The following is a 20,324-nucleotide window of genomic DNA, read 5'->3' on the forward strand; positions in this document are numbered from 1 at the left end:
CATTTTATTTCTAGCTTCAAGGCACAATTGAAATCTAAATATTTACTAAATCTGTGCCAAAATTAAAAAGCAAAGAAAGGACAATTGAAGCTCCATATTTAATGTGCTTATTTAACGTTTTCTCCTCTCCTTGTCACAAAATAATTCGGACGTCCAGCTTTGGCAATTGCAGCCATTCTCAAGTGCTAAATTTAAAAAAAAATTGGTTTACCTTGCTATATCTTTCAGGTTTTTTAATATAACGTACGAAAATGTAATTTGTTGATTGATTATCATTTGGGAATATTTGTTAAATAAATAGGCATATAGGTTTTTATTTATTTCATCAATAAATAAATAATACAATTTTTTGTACGATTTCCCGTAAATTGGTGGATTTGTATTGCTTGTATTCTAAATTGCTTTTTTAAAAATTTGTTAAATTAAATCAACCCCATAAAAAACAACGTATATGTTTTCATAAAATGTTGTAGGCGTACATGTATGTTTGCATGGGTACATGCCTAGAAGTAATGTGAGTAAAATCCTCCACTACAGTTTATCTTGCATTGTTTTATTTCCATGTTATATTTGCATAAATATTTTTTCATGTACGTCAATAAATCCCTCCAACACCGCTGAATATCTATATTTGCTTTTGTCCAAAAGAGCTTCTCTACCGCCATCTATGACTTACTTTAACTCAACAGCGACAATCAATTTCCCTTTAAAATGCAGAGAGCCTTTTAAAAACTACTCTCTCTTCATAAAAACGGCCAGGTTATTATAAGATACTCTACTACTATAGTATTTCCACCAAGTCAACATCGGACACGTACTAGAATATGTTAACACCGAAAATGTAACCGACCAGGCAAACGAATGGTTATGGCGCCATCTTGTGGTATTTGTTAACATTGCTTGACGCAACTCAGAAAGCAGGGGGAAGCGATACTCAAATACACCGTGTAAGTAAAAGTTCTTATTTGCAAAGTATCCCTTTAAATACACTGTATGATAAAAATGAGAATCCATCAATCCTGTGACCTATTTTTGTATTATTATTTTTATTATTATTATTACTACTATTATTATGTTGACCACTCATTTGTTAATTATTTATTTGTGCAATTCAGAGTGAAGCTTTAAATCTCATTATAGTATACTTGTATATAAGGACAATAAAGTCATTCAATTCAATTATTCCTTCCTTTCACCTCTTGGTGGCACTGAAGAACTTTCTTTTGCAGCAAAATCGCCAAACTGCTAGAAGGCAATAATGGGTGGCATTTCACGATTTCAGCCTCACACACACACAACAATGTGTTAAGATCTCTACTTTTATTTGACATTAAATGGGATTTTTTTAAAAGTACAATCCCTATAACATTATGTTCCCTTAACAATCTTTACAATATTCACTTTTAAACACAAGGATTCAGTGAGTGCACTCTAAAATGAGATTTTTTTGTGTACAATATTTTTCCTGGCCACAATTATATTACTGTGCTTAGTTAACACTGTGGACAAAAAAACGGTTACTAGAGCATTCCAGGTTAACACTGAGATCCTCTTCAAAGTCATCAAGAAAAAATAAAGATGGATGTTAAAGACCCTCTGTACTATAGCCATTTACCATTTGGTGATTTCAAACATACATAATAGGGTTTTGGTTCAGAGGCATGCTTGGCTAGGTCATCACTTATCTCTTAGCCATGTTGAAATATTTGTTTGCAGACCACCATTTTCAAAAGAGGTGGGGGTTACTTTTGCTTGACTGTATGTTGTCCAACTTGCGGCGCACGGGCCGGAATTGGGGGTCTGCAGGGGGGCCGCTAGGGTTGTTCTGCCTGACAGGCACTTTGTACCTCATTCATACTGTATGTACATAATTAAATACTTAAAACCACAACACCAGATATTTGTGTGTTGTGTTCATGCACGTCCGCTACTGCACTTTACTCAATTTCCTATCCGCAATTACATTCGTTGATTCGCCCTCTGCTGTCAGAACAGTGCCTTCAAAGGCAGCCAATGAGTTACAAGGGACCCTGAAATGCTCCAAAAGCAACTGGAATGAACCTGGAAAGTCACAAAATCAGCAGGAACTGACAAACAAACAAGAAGCATCCTAAAAATGATCCAAAATCTACCAGAAATGATCTATGAGTACCCTAAAATTGAAGTGTAAAAAAGTGATGCAAAATTAACTCATTGCTTGCTATTGACAAGGTAGATTTGACGTCTAGCACCGTCAATGGCGGCAAGTATATTCACTTTTTGGGCCAAAAATAAACTGGTCAACCCACATGAGATCTACTTGGTATTAATGTGGCCCGCGAACCAACCTGAGTTTGACACCCCTGCTTTATTGTGTCATATGAAGTCAGGGTGTCCCCAATGAACTATAACTCCCAAGTCCTTGTGTGGGTATGTCACGTCTTCCGTTTCAAGGGCATGTGCCATTTCCTGCACATCCATGCAATCCACCAACCTGCTTGCCGACGCCCACTGACCGCTGATAAGGGTGATGATTTGGCTGCACCCACCGATTAGACTACTGTGAGTGCAGTCAAACCAAAACAAAACTCTACTCAGTAGCAGGGAAAGACATGTTGGGTGATAAGACATGGGGATGGCAGAATGCCATTTCCAGTGCCTACGTGCCAACCAGCCACTCTCGAGGCACTGTCTGTTAGTGCTGGCAACCAGTCCCACTATTCTCTCATTACCCCACTTACTGCCCTGCCCAAGGGACATAAGACACAACAAAAGACACCAACTCACTAATCATTTGATTATGTTGAGAAACTAATGAGCTATCCAGAAAATGGCCAATCTCGTCTGAGGGCGGCCCGGTGTAGCGAGTGGTTAGCTCGTCGGCCTCACTGTGGGAGACCCGGGTTCAAATCCGGGTCGGTCCACCTGTGTGGAGTTTGCATGTTCTCCCCTGGGTCTGCGTGGGTTTTTCCCGGGTACTCCGGTTTCCTCCCACATTCCAAAAACCTGCAAGATTGGACACTCTAAATTGTCCCTAGGTATGGGTGTGAGTGTGTATGGTTGTCCGTCTCCTTGTGCCCTGCGATTGGCTGGCCACCAATTCAGAGTGTCCCCTTCCTTGTGCCCAAAGTCAGCTGGGATAGGCTCCAGCACCCCCCGCAACCTTAATGTGGATACAGTGGTTCAGAAAATTATATATATATATATATATATATACATATATATATATATATATATATATATATATATATATATATATATATATATATATATATATATATATATAAAGAAAATTAAATAAGCGTATCACTTTAAGGCGCTTAATATATGTATATATATGTACTTGTAATTTATATATATATATATACATAATGCGCCTTAATGTGATGCGCTTATTTAATCTTCTTTAATTATATGGCTAAAAATATGGAATAATATAAGATGAAATGAAATTTAATTAACCCATTGTGGTTCTAAATAAGGTACAACCAACCTTTGCCTTTGCAAATGGATCCTTGTTGTGCCTCTCCAATGAACGCATTACACGGACGCAGTGCTGAAATAACCTTGCTGAGATGACAGAATGGAGCCAGGTGAGCTCAGAGGGATTTGTTAAAGTAAGTTTTTATATTATGACATATATACCGTCAGAAATCTTCCAGATTTTTCCTCGACTTACAACACCCACGAGTGCTGCTAATATAGGTTATGTGTGAGTGTTCATGATATTAAGTGCCAAAAGAGGCCTGGCCGGGCCTCCCAGTGACGCATTTAATTCTTCACCCATAATTCATGAAGCATCTTAAAATAGGCATGTGGATTTTTAGGATCTTGCGACACTTGCTAGGGCTTTAGAGGATGCCTGCATACGTACCATAGGTTCAGACAGTGCAAGCAAAGGCACGTCAGGAAGAGAAAAACGTACGTATTCGTTTGGCTTTAAACAATAATTTAAAAAAAAAAAATGTCACACAGCCATGTTTGTAACTGCAGGAGAAACAGAAAGACAAAGGACAATGGTGGCTTCCCTTTGACAGTCTACAAGAGCAATTGAGTTATCCTTCCTTTAATCATCAATTGCACATCAATGGGTTAATAGCTTTAGATAAGGTTTTTTTTAGATTTTCCGGGATTACTACTTTTGGTACTTCAGGGGCATCTGAAATTGGTTTGGACTGGATTGGATTGGATAACTTTATTCATCCCGTATTCGGGAAATTTCATTGTCACAGTAGCAAGAGGGTGAGGATGCAGAAATAGGAAAGGGATTTTAGACATAAATAGATAGGTAATAAGTAAGTTAATAAATAAATAAATAAATAAATACATGAATAAATATATAAATAAATAAGCGTGTTGCTGATATATATATATATATATATATATATATATATATATATATATATATATATATATATATATATATATATATATACACATATACACATACTTGCACATACACACATATACATACATATGTAAGCACATATATACATTCATACACACATACATATATATAAGCACATATATACATACATACACATACATATATATAAGCACATATATACATACATACATACACAAAGATGTGCATGCATGTTGTTGGAGAAAGGATTGCTGCTACTTTTGAGGCCTCAATTAAATGTGCGATTGTCGTCTGAATTTGGCAAAGCTGTACAACCGTACATCTAACACTATACCGTTACCTTTTATTCCATTTGCACTCGGCACACCAAGTTTTTGCTATGGATTCATGATGTAAAGCAGTGGCCTTCGTATCAACTCCTGACCGATTGTCTCTGACATCAGATGACTGATGATGGGGACATGGCCGTTGCCATGGAGACGTCCTCGGGGAGAAATGAACCAGAAACAGAGCACAAAGGAGGAGGTGGTGGAAAGATCGGGCCCAATCATTTCGTCCAGGGGAGGGGGGCGATATCAGCCTCTATGTGTCAATGAAAATAAAGATGATTTCAGGTCAGGCCCACTGCGACTTTCCATCTGTGTTCAATCTCTCAGGCCGTCAATTTGAATCGCATGGTCCATTTCTGTTGGGCCGAGCTCACAACAAAGTTGGCATCTATTTTGAAAGTTCGGCGTGCAATTGAACTCATCTTGACAGCCTTGGACATTCCATCAGTCTTCATGGGCAGTGCCCCGTTTGATAAAAGCCAAACATTGCATATAATTAGGAGAGTGCAACATTTGAAAAAAAATGGCATCAGTAGGTGCCTGAAAGGATCAATATTCACTTTCCACATCTCCCATGAATGTATCATGTATCCAGCGGCAAATATTGAGTCAGGGCAGACGCGTTCACCTTTACCCGCTCTCCTAATTTCCTTATTTAAGTTTTGTTCTGAAAAGACAACTCTTTATGTGCACCACATGTGTTGAGTGATGAATGTGATAGACCACCCACAAACTGTGTAATAGCTGTATGGAACATCTCCAATTGGTTGTCCATAGTGTGGCATCTGATAACCTTATCAACCATCCCGAGGCATAGCATTACAAAACACAACCAGCATAATTGAGCAAACAAATGAATAATTTCTCAATCACATAGTAGTAATTATTTATTAAGCCTAATTACTCAACCTTAGAGAATCTGAATCCACAGTTGACCCCCGTCACAAACACAGTTGGAGCCAATTCAGATGCTTGTACTATTAACCTATCATGTATGTTTTTTTTGGAATAGATACACAGGAATTCACTCGTTCATTCATTTTCAATACCGCTTATCCTTGTCAGGGTCATGGGGTGCTGGAGCCTATCGCAGCTGATGTTGGGTAAAAGCCAGACTACACACTGGACTGGTCGTCGGTCAGTCGTATGCCGGCACAGGGAGACAATGCAAATTAAACAAAAATGTTTTATACAGTGGATGTGTAAAACATTCCTTAATGCTCTAAAAATTTTGCTGGCAAGCAAATGATGATGTTTTTTTTTGTCTGGGTGTCTGGGTATTCAGCATGGGCTCAGTTGCTATGGCAACCTGACATCGAGGATTTGGTAGTCACCGTCAAGGTGTGAGAGTGGCCCTGTTTGAATCAAACCTATTACTTGTCTTTTGTTTGGGATTTCACTTTCATTTGACCAGTACAGTTAATTATTGCTAAACTATAAATATATTGCTGCTCTGGCAAAATTCACATTACTAACTAAGTATATCTATTCCATCTATGATGTTGCTCTGCACTCTCAGCAACATAATTCACACCAACATAATTGTTGAAAAGGATATAAATAGCCACATCCATCACAGGACTGGTTTGTTTGCTTCACTAGATTAGATTAGATTAGATAACTTTATTCATACCGTATTCGGGAAATTTCATTGTCACAGTAGCAAGAGGGTGAGAATACAGACACAGGAAAATACATTTTAGACATAAATAAATAGGTCATAAATAAGTTAATAAAGGTTAAAGCAACCTAAAGGTGCACAAAGAATGCCTTTCCATGCTTCTTTTCTCTGGAGACCCACTATATTCAAAAAGATGCAATACTGAGGCCAGCAAACCAGAGACTCGACTAGAAATTCATTCCATAAAAAACAGAACTGTTGACACAGGGCAACCCTCACTGGAAACAAATTCCACCGACTGCTGGCGAGGCAGACCAAATTCTGGCAATGGCCACACAGGGGCTGAACTTTGCCTATCGGGGCCACGCTTACCCTATGCTGGAACACCACTCACATAGGGACACGGTTGAATACCAAACTGTTAATTCAAAGGTTTGGTAATGTCAAATATGATTTTCTTTAGGGGTGGAACCAATTACTCGATTCGTCAACGCTTCAACTTTGCTACGTCACCACGGCCGTTCATGTGTGACGTTGATGAATCGCCAATCACGTAATTTTGCAATTTGCACATACAACAAAGATGGCGCAAAGGCAGCAAGTGAGATGGGGAAGTGCCCTTGAAGCAAATGAACTGTAAGAGCATGTCGTGTGGGAGTGTTAAAAAATGGGACTAGTAATCACATGCTTACAAGTAAACACTCATTCGTAAGTATTCGTGAAAAATCCAATACAAATTATGACACCAAGTTGTCTAGAGCTCCACTGAGCTAGACTATTATTTTTGGGCCAGTTGGTATCACTTCTTTTTTAAACAGTGACAGAGGTTTTTTTTCCTTTGTCCTTTATTTATGTATCATAAACACACAGACACACACATCTATGTCATGTAGTAATTCCACATGAGCAGAAATGACAGACAGCCATAGAGGTTAAATGTGGCTGACACTTCAAAACGTAATCCTACACTATGTTATCATCTCAAAAGAGATGGAGTCATAAAACCAAAATACGAAAAAATATATTAATGATACATATATTGTTTGAATTTAGGCAGTCTGGTAGGGCGAGTGGTTAGCGCATCAGCCTCGCAGCTCTGGGGTCCTGGGTTCAAATCCAGGTCATGTCCACCTGTGTGTAGTTTGCATGTTCTCCCCGGGCCCATGTGGGTTTTCTCTGGGTACTCTGGTTTCCGCCCAGACTTGGGTTGGTTTGCAGGCCACATTAACATCAACTCAATTTTATGTGGGCCGGACCATTTTAGATATAATATTTAGATTTTTTTTTAAATGGATTAAAAGAACTGTATTAAAACCCCTGAATATTCAGTTTTTTATAGATCTAAAACAATGTTTATTTTAGATTTTACAAAATGATTATTGAACTAAAACACAGAAAAAAATGATTAAAAAATTACAACTATTGATTTAAAAGGGGGAAAATCAGTAAATTTAATATACACCTATACTCTTCATTTTAATTTGATCCTAAAACAGAAAGTCGGCACTCATGATGTACTTTCTCGGGCCGCACAAAATGATGCGGCGGGCCAGATTTGGCCCCCGGGCCGCAACTTTGACACATGTGCTCTAAAGGGTAGGTGTATGAGTGTGCATGGTTGTCTGTCTCCTTGTGCACTGCGATTGGCTGATTCAGGGTGTCCCCCGCCTCTGGCCCGGAGTCAGCTGGGATGGGCTCCAGCACCCCCGCGACTGTAATGAGGATAAAGCGGTTCAGAGAGAATGAGATGTTTGGATTTACTTGTGTTGTTGCTTCCTACATTTGTCAACATGTTTGAGAAGAAGGCCTCTTTCCGTTGAAGGTCTGCTTCAATGAGTCTGCGATGAAAGAACTTGTTGAGCCTTGACCTCAACCCCATTAAAAGCCACTGGGATAAACTAGACCAGAGCTTGTGAGCCAGGACCCTTTAGAACTCTGGTGGCCTCTGACTTTGTAAATATTTGGTCTGATGGATGGACAAACATGCCAACCTCATGTGTCATCTGTTGTTGCACTATGACATAGTTTTATACTTCACAAGGTTCAGGTTCAAAACCCTAGAAACTTCGATGATCACAAGAGAAGAAAAAAAAACAAGAATCAGATTAAATTATAGTCATGCTTTCCTTTTAATTGCTTCTTGGAAAAAGTATTTCTGATTTATTATTTCAACACAATATACAACATAATTCCATACATTGTGTGAAACATTTATTAACCCGCCTGCAACAAACGGCGGACCTAAATGTATCATGGACAATATCAAAAATCACCTCTCATGCAGATAGTGCTAAATCCGGCTAACCATTTGGACAACTAGGACCAAAAAGCATGAACAGAAACAATGTTAATACTCAACACATTTTTTAAAACTGCTAACAAGTTTGGTCAGGAACAGTTTAAACAGTAGCACAGTTACATAAGACCATTTTGCTGTTAACGCAGATCAAGTTAATGCCGAGTGTATTGTCGCATGCCGCCAATACTGTTGCTGAGATAGCTACTTTTACATGATGTGCATTAAGTGTAAAAGGACATTACTTGTGGTCTTGTGTTTGTCATACTTGTATCTTACTAATTAGCCTTTGCTGCTTACATGTGAATCAGAAGCTTGGATGTTTCACAAGCGACAGTGATAAAATAAGCAATTTGTATATTTTGATATGAACCAATGATCAAGTGTCTGTGCTGCTTAGCTATGCATTTACAGTATCTTATTTCCAAGCCTATGCAATTTAACATGTCTGCTCAGTAACCAAACTGTTGTCAGATGACAAACTTGCATCTTCGAAATGACGGTCCAAGTTTAATTCAATTGGCAAAAAGTTGTTCAAAATCAAACTAGGAATCAATTAAAAGATGTTTTCCTAAGTATTCTAAAAAATCCTCCACAATCACACTGGTTTGTGGTTAAAGCTTCAATGTTAATGTTTGGTTTCTGCGTTTTTTTAAGCTTATTTTTTTTAATTTTAATAGTAGAATGGAGCATGACGTTTAAAATACTTTGGTAACATGGTAGTAGTTAAACAAGGTTCTCATTTGACAACATCTTTAGCTCCTGCTCTGCTGGGCACTCAAAATGATGTGCACTATTATTACACAATATTAGATTGTGTCGTGTGTAAATATATTAATATAACAATATATAAAACTAAACAAGACTCTAATCCAGAGTCTTCTACACATTAAACACCACCACTTCCAGGTAATGCAAGTGCATATAAATTAGAAAATTGAAATTTTACACTGAACCAGTATTTCTTATTTACATGCTAAATGTATAGAATAAATATACACTGATATAAATAGCTGAAAGATCAATTTGAGCTTCTAGTGACAAACGGTTATAGACAAAGGTGAGGCGTGATGGAGAGAAGTATAAGGCCAACGGCAAAGTCCACGTCTCTAAACAACACACACACACACACACAACCCCAGATACTATATACAAAACCTTCCATACCATAGCGGACGAGCATACAACACACACGATTGCCAGTTATCTGTTCTGGAGTAAAAATTGACAAAGTACCATTTTATTATATCAGTAAACAAATAGGCATCCAAATAAAAGTGTAATCATTAATGTCACAAACTAATAAACGTTGTTGTGGAAGTCAGAGGAAATGTAAGGTCGACCAAGCCTTTTTTTAAAACCAATTTTCTAAAAATATCATTTAAAAAAAGGGTTTTCCAGTTTGCTGTGACAATCGAGCACCGAATATTCGCAAGCATCAATTTCATGTGTCAATTGGTAATAGTGAAAGTGCCCTAAAATCCTGTTAGGCTATTTTGTTTTCTTTTTGGATGACGTCATATGGAGGAAGCAGGATTTGAGGGATTTTAATCGCAAGAAGGAAATAACTGGCCTAATTGTTTTGTGTTAGGCTGAGCCAAGAGGGTTTTGTCAAGTATATGGAGCGTAGCACTGATGAGGCGCTGAGAGCGCCTTCACACAGGGAGTTGGGCGGGCACCGCAAATCATGGGGTCTGCAGTGCCTGATTGCATAGGGGCAGGAGGGCATTGCATCAGACAAGTCTGGGATCAGGAGAAATTCCAACTAAGAATTATTAAGATTGCAGCATACCTGCCATTTCGAAATAGAATTGTTGCTGATATGCATTTCATCCCTGTGGGACACCATCTTTGATTGACCCATTAAAGAGGTGTAATCAAAGGCAACTGTGAAAAGAATGCAGTTGATTTTGTTGCGTAAACTTTGGGTAATCGTAATATATATGCAATATGCACTCCTGTAAGTTAGGGAAATGTGACCATGCCGTTTTTTAAATTGAGTCAAATGAATGCTAATTGGATAAATTATTGTCTTATATTTTTTATCGAGTGATCAGACTGGTTTATTTTGTTTGAATTGCTCTCTTGTTTAGACAAATGTAAAAGAAATGCAGAAAGAAAAAGTTAATTAACATAGAATAGATATATTTTGCATGGAAAATCTAGTTTTGGTCTAACAAGTTAGGAAGCCCACAATGTTTTCTTACTTCAGAAACCCACAGAGAAGTATGAAGATGTAGTAAAATATGTTTGGGTTTATCCCATTCAATGTGAATGTAACAATGACATCATAAAACACGAACCACAAATATAGCTGTGTTTAAAATCCATAAAACACTGTTGTGCTCAGGCTTAGAAATAATTCAGACAACGTGTGCGCTTTAATGTTTCCCTATTAGACGGATTTATCTAAGGCTCGTTTGTCAACATTATATTTCTCTATTGCCCAATACAAGGAAGACTGTTTTCTTAACATACCAAAATGATTTTGCTCCCTTATATAAGAAAAAAAAAACATATCACAGACATACTGTACTAGAGTGTTCAATAAATAAAAAAAATATATAAAGACATTAGTAAAAAAGGCACACAAAAGTTCTTTGACAAATGGTACAGGAAAAAGTAAATTCTTTCCTTTGCTATACAAATGTGTCTCCATCAGTAGATCTTAATCTATGCTACTTCTACGTATATACTGTCTGTCTGTAAAAAAAATCTCAAGTTAAAAAAATTCTCTCAGTAGTGTCAATGTTCATTGCGTGCCAGTCCAGAAAAGAAACATTTCCCAAACCGGCTTTAACATCCTTAACCTTCCACCCCTATTCTCTCCTGACTAAAACGTTTGCAATAATTTTTCCTGAGAACTCTGAAGACGCCTCTTCGAAAACTTCTGTCCGTGACTGGCTTCCAACACCCAAGTGCAAGACGGCCCCGCGTGGGCAAAAACTAAGCCTTCGCTTCTGTGGACCTGTTACAAAGCACAGCTGCATGAGGATCTCCCCTCTATTTCCAGAATTCTTGCAAATCAGCCCTCGAGCCTGCTGACGGAAGCCCTATGTGTCCGTCGGTGAGGCCTCGTGCGTCACGATCTCTATTGTCGACGTGGGCTGCATCATGTCGGCCTCGTCGTGATAGTCCAGAGGAGGAGAACGAGAATCTCCTAGGCTGTCCTCCTCGTCTTCTTCCTCCTCTTCGCCATCCTTCTCTATTCCATCCAGGTCCTCCTCCTCCAGGGTCAGCTCAAATTGAAATTTCTCTCCGCCTCCCTGGCCTGTTCCATGAGTACCCTGTTCATAGAAGGGCGGGGAAGGGCTCTGGGGGATCATGCTCTGGTACCAGTTCCTGTTATCTTCCAGAGTGTCCAGAATATCCTGTGCATCAGGGTGGACAAGATCGGCCCAAGTTTCCCACAGAGGGTGGACGATGTAGTCAATGAAACCCACCTGGAAGAGAAGAAATTGATGTTAGGCTTGCCTATTTCTTTTAAAAGTCTGCTCAAATGGAAGTCAACAACAATCACTTCACTGGCCAAAGAAAAGAGTGACAAGCAGTTAACAAGGTTTCAAAATGTGTAAATATGAGGCTGGAACGTAAGGTCCGAGAATGTCAGTTGATTCCTCAACTTGTTACAAGGTTGTTACAACTTCTACCTTCTTTTTAATCGCTACACTACCAGCTTTGGCTTTGTGAGAGCGTACGTAGGGACTAGCATCTGTCGGGAATATTTCACCTGGCTCTTTTCCACTGAGGCTGTGTGCTTATCACACATCGGACTGATCTCCATCCCTCGTTCCCTCTCCCGGTCTCCTTGGTGGAAGAATTCCTCCATTATGCGATCAGTCCACTGACGATACAACTCAAGGGACTTTGTGGGGTTGCTCAAGTCAGCGCAATGCACCATGTTCCGCAGCACCTAGACAACAATACATAAAAAAATCAGTATGACAACTAAAATACATACTATACTGTCTCACTCACACCAGTTAGGAGTCAGGTTATTTTATTATTAAACCTTTGACAGCCTAAAGCATTTAAACAGTCTCACGACAGGCTTAAATAGCAAAAAATGCAGCAGATGCCAAAAATGTTTAGAAGTTAGCGACATGCTCCCTACACCCTGTAGAAAGGAAAAATAATGTTGGCTGTTGCCATCTCTCGCCAGCTTGAATAAATAATCACCCCCCGCAAAACAGCTGTTCAAATGTAAATAAAAGACGAGTGCGGGTGAACATTTTACTGGACTTTTTTGGGCTTTTAAACTCCAAAAAGTTTTCACTTTTCAAGAAAAAATATTCATGATAAATATATGAATGATCTCTGAGAGCTAATATTAGTATATTTGGATGTGTCTCCACAACATCAGAAAATTATGCAAAAGAAATAAGTACTATAACCTTCATATATTATAAGCATAATGCAATTTTTTGGAAGCATAAGTCCTCCCAGCATTGGGCAGCCAAGGGGTTAATATTAATTTCAAACATGGATGGAAAAAAGCAAAATCAACTACGCACATAAGTCTCTCAAAATTCAATTTTGATTGTTGGCACTGGTAGTTTGTTCAATGAGAGGTCGAAGACTTACAGGATATTCAGTCCTTACCTGTATTCTGTCTGTGTAATTGTCCAATAGCAGCACACCAGAGCTCGTCACCTTCTTAGTTTCCACCATTGTTTTCAAGTCAGCCAACAGACTCATGTGTTTGGACATGTCAGTGGCTAAAACCTGAGTTACAAAAAAAAGAAATGTTTCCTCGTATCATGCTAATGTTCAGAAAGTCCCATCAATCCAGACAAAAAAAAAATCAAGGTGTCGTACCATGTCAATAACCATCTTGCGTAATGACTGTCGTTGCTTCTTTGTGAGGTTTTGGAAGATGTCGCAGCCGTCTTCCTGTAGGAGTTTGAATCCCACGGCCAAATGATGATTCTCCAGCACTGACTCGTCATTGTACATTAGAGCCAACTCAGAATCTAGATACAGGTAGAAAAATAAAAAAAGAGTCTCACTCACCGTAACTGCTGAAACACTTTCAAAGCCACTTAATCACACACTTCATAATACAAATTAATTTACAAGACTTACTTGTATTAATAAGAAATTGATTTGACACCCCTGGGTGGTCAACGTCGTGGATGGCAGCGGCGAAGATAGCAGCGAGAATTTCAAGGTCAGTGAAGACAGCCTGCAAAAAAGGTAAAGGGAAAACTTAAAAACAGAAGTATGGCAGAACGAAAAACAACTGTAGAGGGAAACATCAGTCTCATGGTACATAAATAGTAACTAAATTATATCACTTTTGAAAAATAGAACTATGACAAAGGAAGAACTGATAGCGGATCATGCAAACGACTGTCTCTTTTATGGTTTGTGAGTAGGATGGCGAAAAAAAAAACAGACATGGATAGAATTCATTGTTATTAGTTGTAGTTTTTGTGGCGCCTGCCTTTGTTTGTTTGCTACCAGTACTGTCTGTACTTGAAATATACAACATACCTTGTGGAACCGAAAGCAAATCCAACAATTTAAATAGGTACAAACCTTTTTTTTTTTTTTTTTTCCTAGGTCTACAATGTCTTGTGTTTCTTGTGTCTGTCTTGCTACTGCAACCAAGAAATTTCCGGAATACGGGATGAAATAAAGTTCTAACCTAACCTAACTAAACCATTAAAAGATTTTTTCTCTGAAAAAAATTGAATTAAAATCATTCACCACCAATTTTAGAAGGCTTTAGTTTCTTAACGGCAAAGATGAATCTGCTACGGAAAAAAAACATTGTTTTTTAACGAATGAATGATTCCCTGAAATCTACAAACATTTCCACATTGTAATCATATATGGTAAATTTTGAAGATGTAGCAGAGGCCTTTGCTTGGTGGGATAATTTCCTTTGCTTTAGTGCCCACCAAAAAACAACAACTGATGCAGCAGCATACTATGCTAAAAAAAGCATCAGTTTGTTAGCTACTCAATCCTATTTTGTGTTGTAACTCACATCGAGGGCTGGCGTAGAGAGGAGGATGTGCGTGGACTGGGCCACGTCAGCTGCATGGAGGCTGTTGTGGTAGGCCACATCTGAATGGTAGTGATCTTCCAGTGTCATCATGTAGGCCACAAATGTATCCACTGGGATCTTAAATGTCTTTAATAGATCTCGCTCCTTAGAAAGACAAGAGTATAATATCTGTATTATAGATCCCTAAGAATCACTGAAGCAGCATGTGTTCCGCTTCCTACCTGAAAGATGGCGTACATGATGCAGGTAAGAGGTCGGCTGTTGGAGTACTCGGAAACTGTGAAAATGTTCAGACCCCATTTGTTCAGGTCCTCCAGCTCCTTGGACAGCATCTCCTCTTTATCCGTCTTGACACCAAAACGCGAGATGCTACTGCTTGACAGCGAGGATCCATGGGAAATCTTTTTGACACCGCTGATTTGCGTCATCAGCTGCTGCTTGTGTTGCTTTTTCTTCTCCCTTGTCTTGGATGTCGGTGAGGGCATCTCCACCTCATTCTGTTTGTCTGCGAAAAGCCAAAAAATTATGCTTTACCTAAGATTAAAAACAGAAGTGTGTGTGTGTAGAAGTATAAAAAGGGGACATTGAAGCTTATATAGTAGCCTTTGTTTTCTTAGACATGCTACCTGAGAACCAAATGGAACATTTTAGTCTGCAGACATTTCCCCAGGTGTTCATTTATCTCCCTCTTTAAATGAACAAGACCCCCTCCATAAATCACCATGTGTTTCCTCATTAACCATTTTGTTACGATCGCGCCGAGACGTCGTGGCGCGATCGGAGGGATTTGGACCCAGTAGCGGGGAAGCAGGAGGAGGCGAGACGAACTGAGCTCATGACAGTAACTTTAATGACTCAAAAGCTTTACAAAATAACAAGGACTTGTACGTCCCAAAACGAAACAAAACCGGAGCAGGGAGAACTGGACCCCTGCTTCCGTGGTGCTTAAATACACACATCAGGAAGTAATCAAGGATCACTTGCAGCTGCTCTACCCTAACGGCAAGCCAGGAGGGACAAACGAGCCGCCCCTGACACATTTCATGAATAATCACATTTATGGAAAGTTAAAAAAATCTCTTGGAATATGAAGGATTTTCTTCAGCAGGTCATTTTCATACAGTAATTTTTGGACTATAAATCATGATTGTTTTTCCCTCGCTTTGAACTTTTTTTTCCAGGGAAGCTTATAGTACGTGGATTTTTATATGCTGATGTTATTTTGGACGTCTACGAGCAGTGTGGCTTTTACTATATGAAAAAAATCCAATACATTTTTCTTTTTTGTGAGTGCGCCTTATAGTCTAAAGATGGGAAGAAGTTGAGGAGAGGCCAGACGAGGCGTCTCTGCTACAAAAAAAGCAGGAACCTCGTTATGACTCACCCAGTATAGGAACTGCCAGAAAAAAAGGGGATCCTCTGTTTTTCCCCTTCACTGCAGTCATTTCCCTCCCTCCCTCGCTTCATTCTCAACCCTCAGTGATCCTACAGTGAGGGATATACCATGACCTAACTGGACCATGATCCCAATTGATCGGTAGCAGACCGTCTATAAATAGACTCAAGCACCTCCCTATGGCGTAGACTTGTTTTTGCCCAGGACATTCCCATGAGATATCGCTGAACTTTTTACGTAGCAAGTCTGAATCCTTTTTCATTCATTCATTCATTTATTCATTCATTCATTTGCTGAACCGCTTTATCCTCACTAAGGTCGTGGGAAGTCTGAATCCATTTAGTAAAAAAATGGTCTGCAGTTAGAATTAACACATTTTATAGGATGATGAAATTTAAAAATAAAAATATGACACGCAGTACACGTATTCTCAAATATGATTTGTTAAACAAAAATTGAATATGATCTTAGTTCATAAATTCCTTAACTAGGTTTAAGATTGTTTTCATTTATTTTTTAACTCAAAAGCTATATTTTCACACCTTAAACCAGTGAGCATTTGAATGCTGCAATAAACCTCGGCATGAAGCTCAGTGGCGCAGTGTTTGGTACGCCCCCACATAAAAAAAAACCCTGAGAAAACACCCACAGTAACGTATGCAGTTTAGCATCATGGAAATCTTCCATTTATGTACCTTATCCATTAGCTAATATCATCTAATTTTGCCTTCTTGGGTCTCAATAAATGTTAATATGTTTGCAAACCACTGTTTTGGTATACCTTGATTACACCACTTCACATTTCTGATTGTATGTATTAAGCTAATAATTACCTAAGAAAGTGTTGGAGATGAATTCAGACACCTGATTCCCAGAGCGACTCATCTCAGATAGGTGCGTCAACTCCCGATTCAACATTCTCTTAAACTGCAAGACAGAAAGGGGAGGGGGAGAAACAATGCTGTCAGTTTCCAGGGAAAACCTAAGAGAAAATGGCGACCTGAAATATGGTATTTGGAAAAATCTGACGTTTTATTCAACCAGATATCTTAAATCAAAAAGGAATACAACCCCATTTCCATTATTTACACCAAAAACAACCATAGTGCAAATAATTACTATTACCAAAAAAGGATGCGTTCATATATTATCTCATGCAACAGTTTGATAACATTTACTGGCTCAGTTTTACATACGCCACATTTTCCCGTGTACAAGAAATCTGAATTTACACTTCAAGTCACGACATTTTGGACATTTCTTTCTGTTCTTATTTGAACATGAATTACAATTGAAAATGTGTATGCAGGAGAGAGTACACAGATATCCAGGGCACTGCAGTAGCAGCTGTTGACATGCTGATGCCTTCGCGCAAACGGCACGGACCAACACACGTCAAAGACATAGCGCTGCAGAGAGCTCAAGATGGAGCCTGATCTTCAAAACATCAATCTGCCAGGATGATTAAACTTCACCCAAAATATGTGCAACATTTTATAATCAGGCCTCATAACACAGCAAACGTTCACGACAAGTTACGCAGTTGAGGATCACACACCTTAATGTAGCCCCAAGACACCGACAGCAGGTAATTGGCTTCAGGCATTTTGGATCCTGTTTTCGTGTTCCTAATCAAAGCCAGAACTGTAATCCAATAAGGAAAAAAATATGGAGGAAGTCTTAAAAGATCCCCCCTTGCAAAAAAAATCCTTCTTCTGTCGTTAAGTATTTCCTTTTTAGCTGCTAATAAGAGAGCACCTTAATGGTGCCCGACTGTCCCTCCCGGTTGCACAAAAAGGACAGTTCAGAGTCTCCATGGCATGAATGGTGGGATGCAAGTGGAAAATGGGGGCTGCTAGATCGCTGAAGCAGCAGCTGTGACCTGTAAGAGGAGGAACTCACAGTGCACTAATGAATAATGGAGAAGAAACGAGCAAGGAGGCGTGGGAAGAGGGAGCGAGGGGCATCGCGACGAAGACAGGAGGAGGGAGTGAGTCTGCGATGTTCATCTGACTGGAGGAGGGGGTTCCTCTTTCTCGGTTCGATGCACTCGCTGCCGTAGTGCTAGCCCCCTCCAACTACTCTGCGTCACCCCACCTCCCTCTGCCGTGTCTTTCCCCTGTCAGCCAGCTCAAGCAACACATTTCATGCAGAACACATGATTGGACACCAAGTGCAGGATGGGTCAGGGGTTGGAATGAGGGATGCTGCTACTGCCTATGCAAGTGTATTGCGCTGTCTGGCATGTAATTCTGTTCATCATTTATGGATTTAATTAAATACTCAATGGGTCATTTGGAGTCAAATCTTGCACTATTCTCCGTGTAATGAGTTAAAGCTTTCATTCATGAATATTTGATTCGATTCAGATAACTTCTTTTCTTTGCAAGGGAAAAATTGAATGAATAAAACCCAGCAAGTACCAGCGTTAACCCTTCACTTCATAAATCGCAGTTATGGAGAGAGCGATTGTGAAAAAATCTCGTCTACGCCCCCAAAAATAAAACAATGAATAAGGATCACATTTTAAGGAACGTGAATGACGATTTGCATTGTCAGTGTCTCCACCCACTGACCCCCCCCCCCCCCCCACTTCCCCGGATTTTATCGTCTTATACAGCCAGTGATGAGCCCCTACTATAAACTTGGTAATTAACCAGATGGTAGAATATTAGACGCTGTCATGGTGTCTGCTCAAGGTTATTTTTAACCGTCCATGACTTCAGTGTGAAAAAGACACGAAAGATAATTGCATTCTCTCTCAACTTAGCTGACATCCACCTGCGCGTGTGTGTTTGCACAGTGTGTCCTAATTATGAGAACATCCAAACACCATGGCAACAGCATCAGACAGCTAGTGTGCGGGTGCTTTCTACTGAGAGGAGAGAGGGTAGGCTTTCCCGTTTCCTTTGCCTGCGACGTGCTGTCGCAGCTGAGCTGTCACGAGGCTCCGCCACACACAGCTCTGCTTGCAACCAAACCGAATACAGACGGAAAAGGCTCCCCTTCCATTTTTTTGCACCTCCCATCACCCCTCTGTCTCTCACTCACTATCCGCCAATTCCACTTTCATTTGCCAACACAATGAGCAATCTCTGTATGCCTCTTTGGACCGTTCTCTGTTCATTCGGACACCGGCGTGGGCCACCTGACTGAATTATACGGTTACAACATGGCCGCAAGACAATTCTGATGCATTGTAATGACTCAAAAATGGTAGCAAGGCATTGCAGGGAGAGCCTTCTGTGAGAGAGCTTCATTTTTGGAACGTAACAAGCCATGGGAATCAACTAGGTTGCAGATGCTGCATTGTGTGTGTGTACACAAACGATCAAGTTTACAAGAGAGGATTCCAGATTAACCTCCCACAGAGTGAAAGAACCAACAGCAGAGAGATAAAATGCAAGAAGATAATGTCGACAAAATGAAGAGGGAAAGTCTGGCAGCTCTTTCTATAACACTGCACTGCATATATAGAAAAGCCACAAATAACAGTGGATGAGGTCGCTCTGCAGTGTGGCAGAGAGCTGTGCTTATGCACAGACTTCAAGAAATTCCCAGATGGGGAAACACACAGATAGAAGTGCAGTCTCAGAATAAAATGTCAGTTAAAGACTGTTTAAAAGCACACTGTACACTCATAGGTGGCCCGGTGCGCTAGTGGTTAGCGGGTCAGCCTCACAGTTTTGAGATCAAGGATTCAATCTTCCTTGCTGGAGTTTGCGTATTCTTCCCGGGCTTGCGTGGGTTTTTGCCGGCTACTCCGGTTTCATCAATCATCCCCAAAACATGCACTGTAGGCTGGTTGAACACTCTAAATTGCCCCTAGGCATGAGTGTGAGTGTGAATGGTTGTCCGTCTGCTCTTGCCCTGTGATTGGCTGGCCACCGGTTCACCGATTGTGAGGGTACAGAAAATGAATGAAACTACACCCATATGTTTTTGTATGACTGGAAACTTTCTATTATGCATTTGACTACCCACAGAGGTTGTTAGATCGTTTTCTTTTAGTTGGCATTTAATGGGAGTTTATGAATTGCTTATTTAGTTTGCTATTCTTTAGGCCATTTTCCACAGCCTTTCTCTTGAACTCTCTCTATAGGCAGATCACCTTTTCTTTCTCTGATTCACTTTTTTCTTCCTCTGCTTCCAGGCAGGGGGTTGGATTGATTAAGAAAGCTGCTGCGAAAGAGGCCGAGAAGGTGAAGTGAGCATTTGACCTTTCAGCAAACGCAAGAGGATGGAAAAAAACAATCACGGAGACACTGTGCTCCTCCATTCAGATACCATTGGACAGCATAATGCATATGATACCATTGGA

The 20,324-nt window shown here is 39.8% G+C and overlaps 1 protein-coding gene across 8 annotated transcripts in view; it reads right to left on the reverse strand.

Annotated features, from left to right (window-relative positions):
• Nucleotides 1-8,400: 8,400 nt before the first annotated feature.
• pde4ba (phosphodiesterase 4B, cAMP-specific a) overlaps nucleotides 8,401-20,324 on the reverse strand; it is a 118,702-nt gene continuing 106,778 nt past the window's right edge. For 7 of the 8 annotated variants that reach the window (XM_077606726.1, XM_077606728.1, XM_077606727.1 and 4 more), the window contains 8 exons: nucleotides 16,837-16,930; nucleotides 14,829-15,112; nucleotides 14,587-14,751; nucleotides 13,677-13,776; nucleotides 13,410-13,564; nucleotides 13,194-13,316; nucleotides 12,322-12,504; nucleotides 8,401-12,034 (listed from right to left, as the gene is read on the reverse strand). In XM_077606726.1, coding sequence (XP_077462852.1) covers nucleotides 11,645-12,034; nucleotides 12,322-12,504; nucleotides 13,194-13,316; nucleotides 13,410-13,564; nucleotides 13,677-13,776; nucleotides 14,587-14,751; nucleotides 14,829-15,112; nucleotides 16,837-16,930 — 1,494 coding nt within the window. In that variant the 3' untranslated portion in view covers nucleotides 8,401-11,644. Of the gene's footprint in view, nucleotides 12,035-12,321; nucleotides 12,505-13,193; nucleotides 13,317-13,409; nucleotides 13,565-13,676; nucleotides 13,777-14,586; nucleotides 14,752-14,828; nucleotides 15,113-16,836; nucleotides 16,931-17,561; nucleotides 18,022-20,324 lie in introns of those variants that run through there. The other variant, XM_077606734.1, reaches the window with a different exon arrangement.

Source organism: Stigmatopora argus, chromosome 8, assembly GCF_051989625.1.
Source record: "Stigmatopora argus isolate UIUO_Sarg chromosome 8, RoL_Sarg_1.0, whole genome shotgun sequence".
NCBI lineage: Eukaryota > Metazoa > Chordata > Actinopteri > Syngnathiformes > Syngnathidae > Stigmatopora > Stigmatopora argus.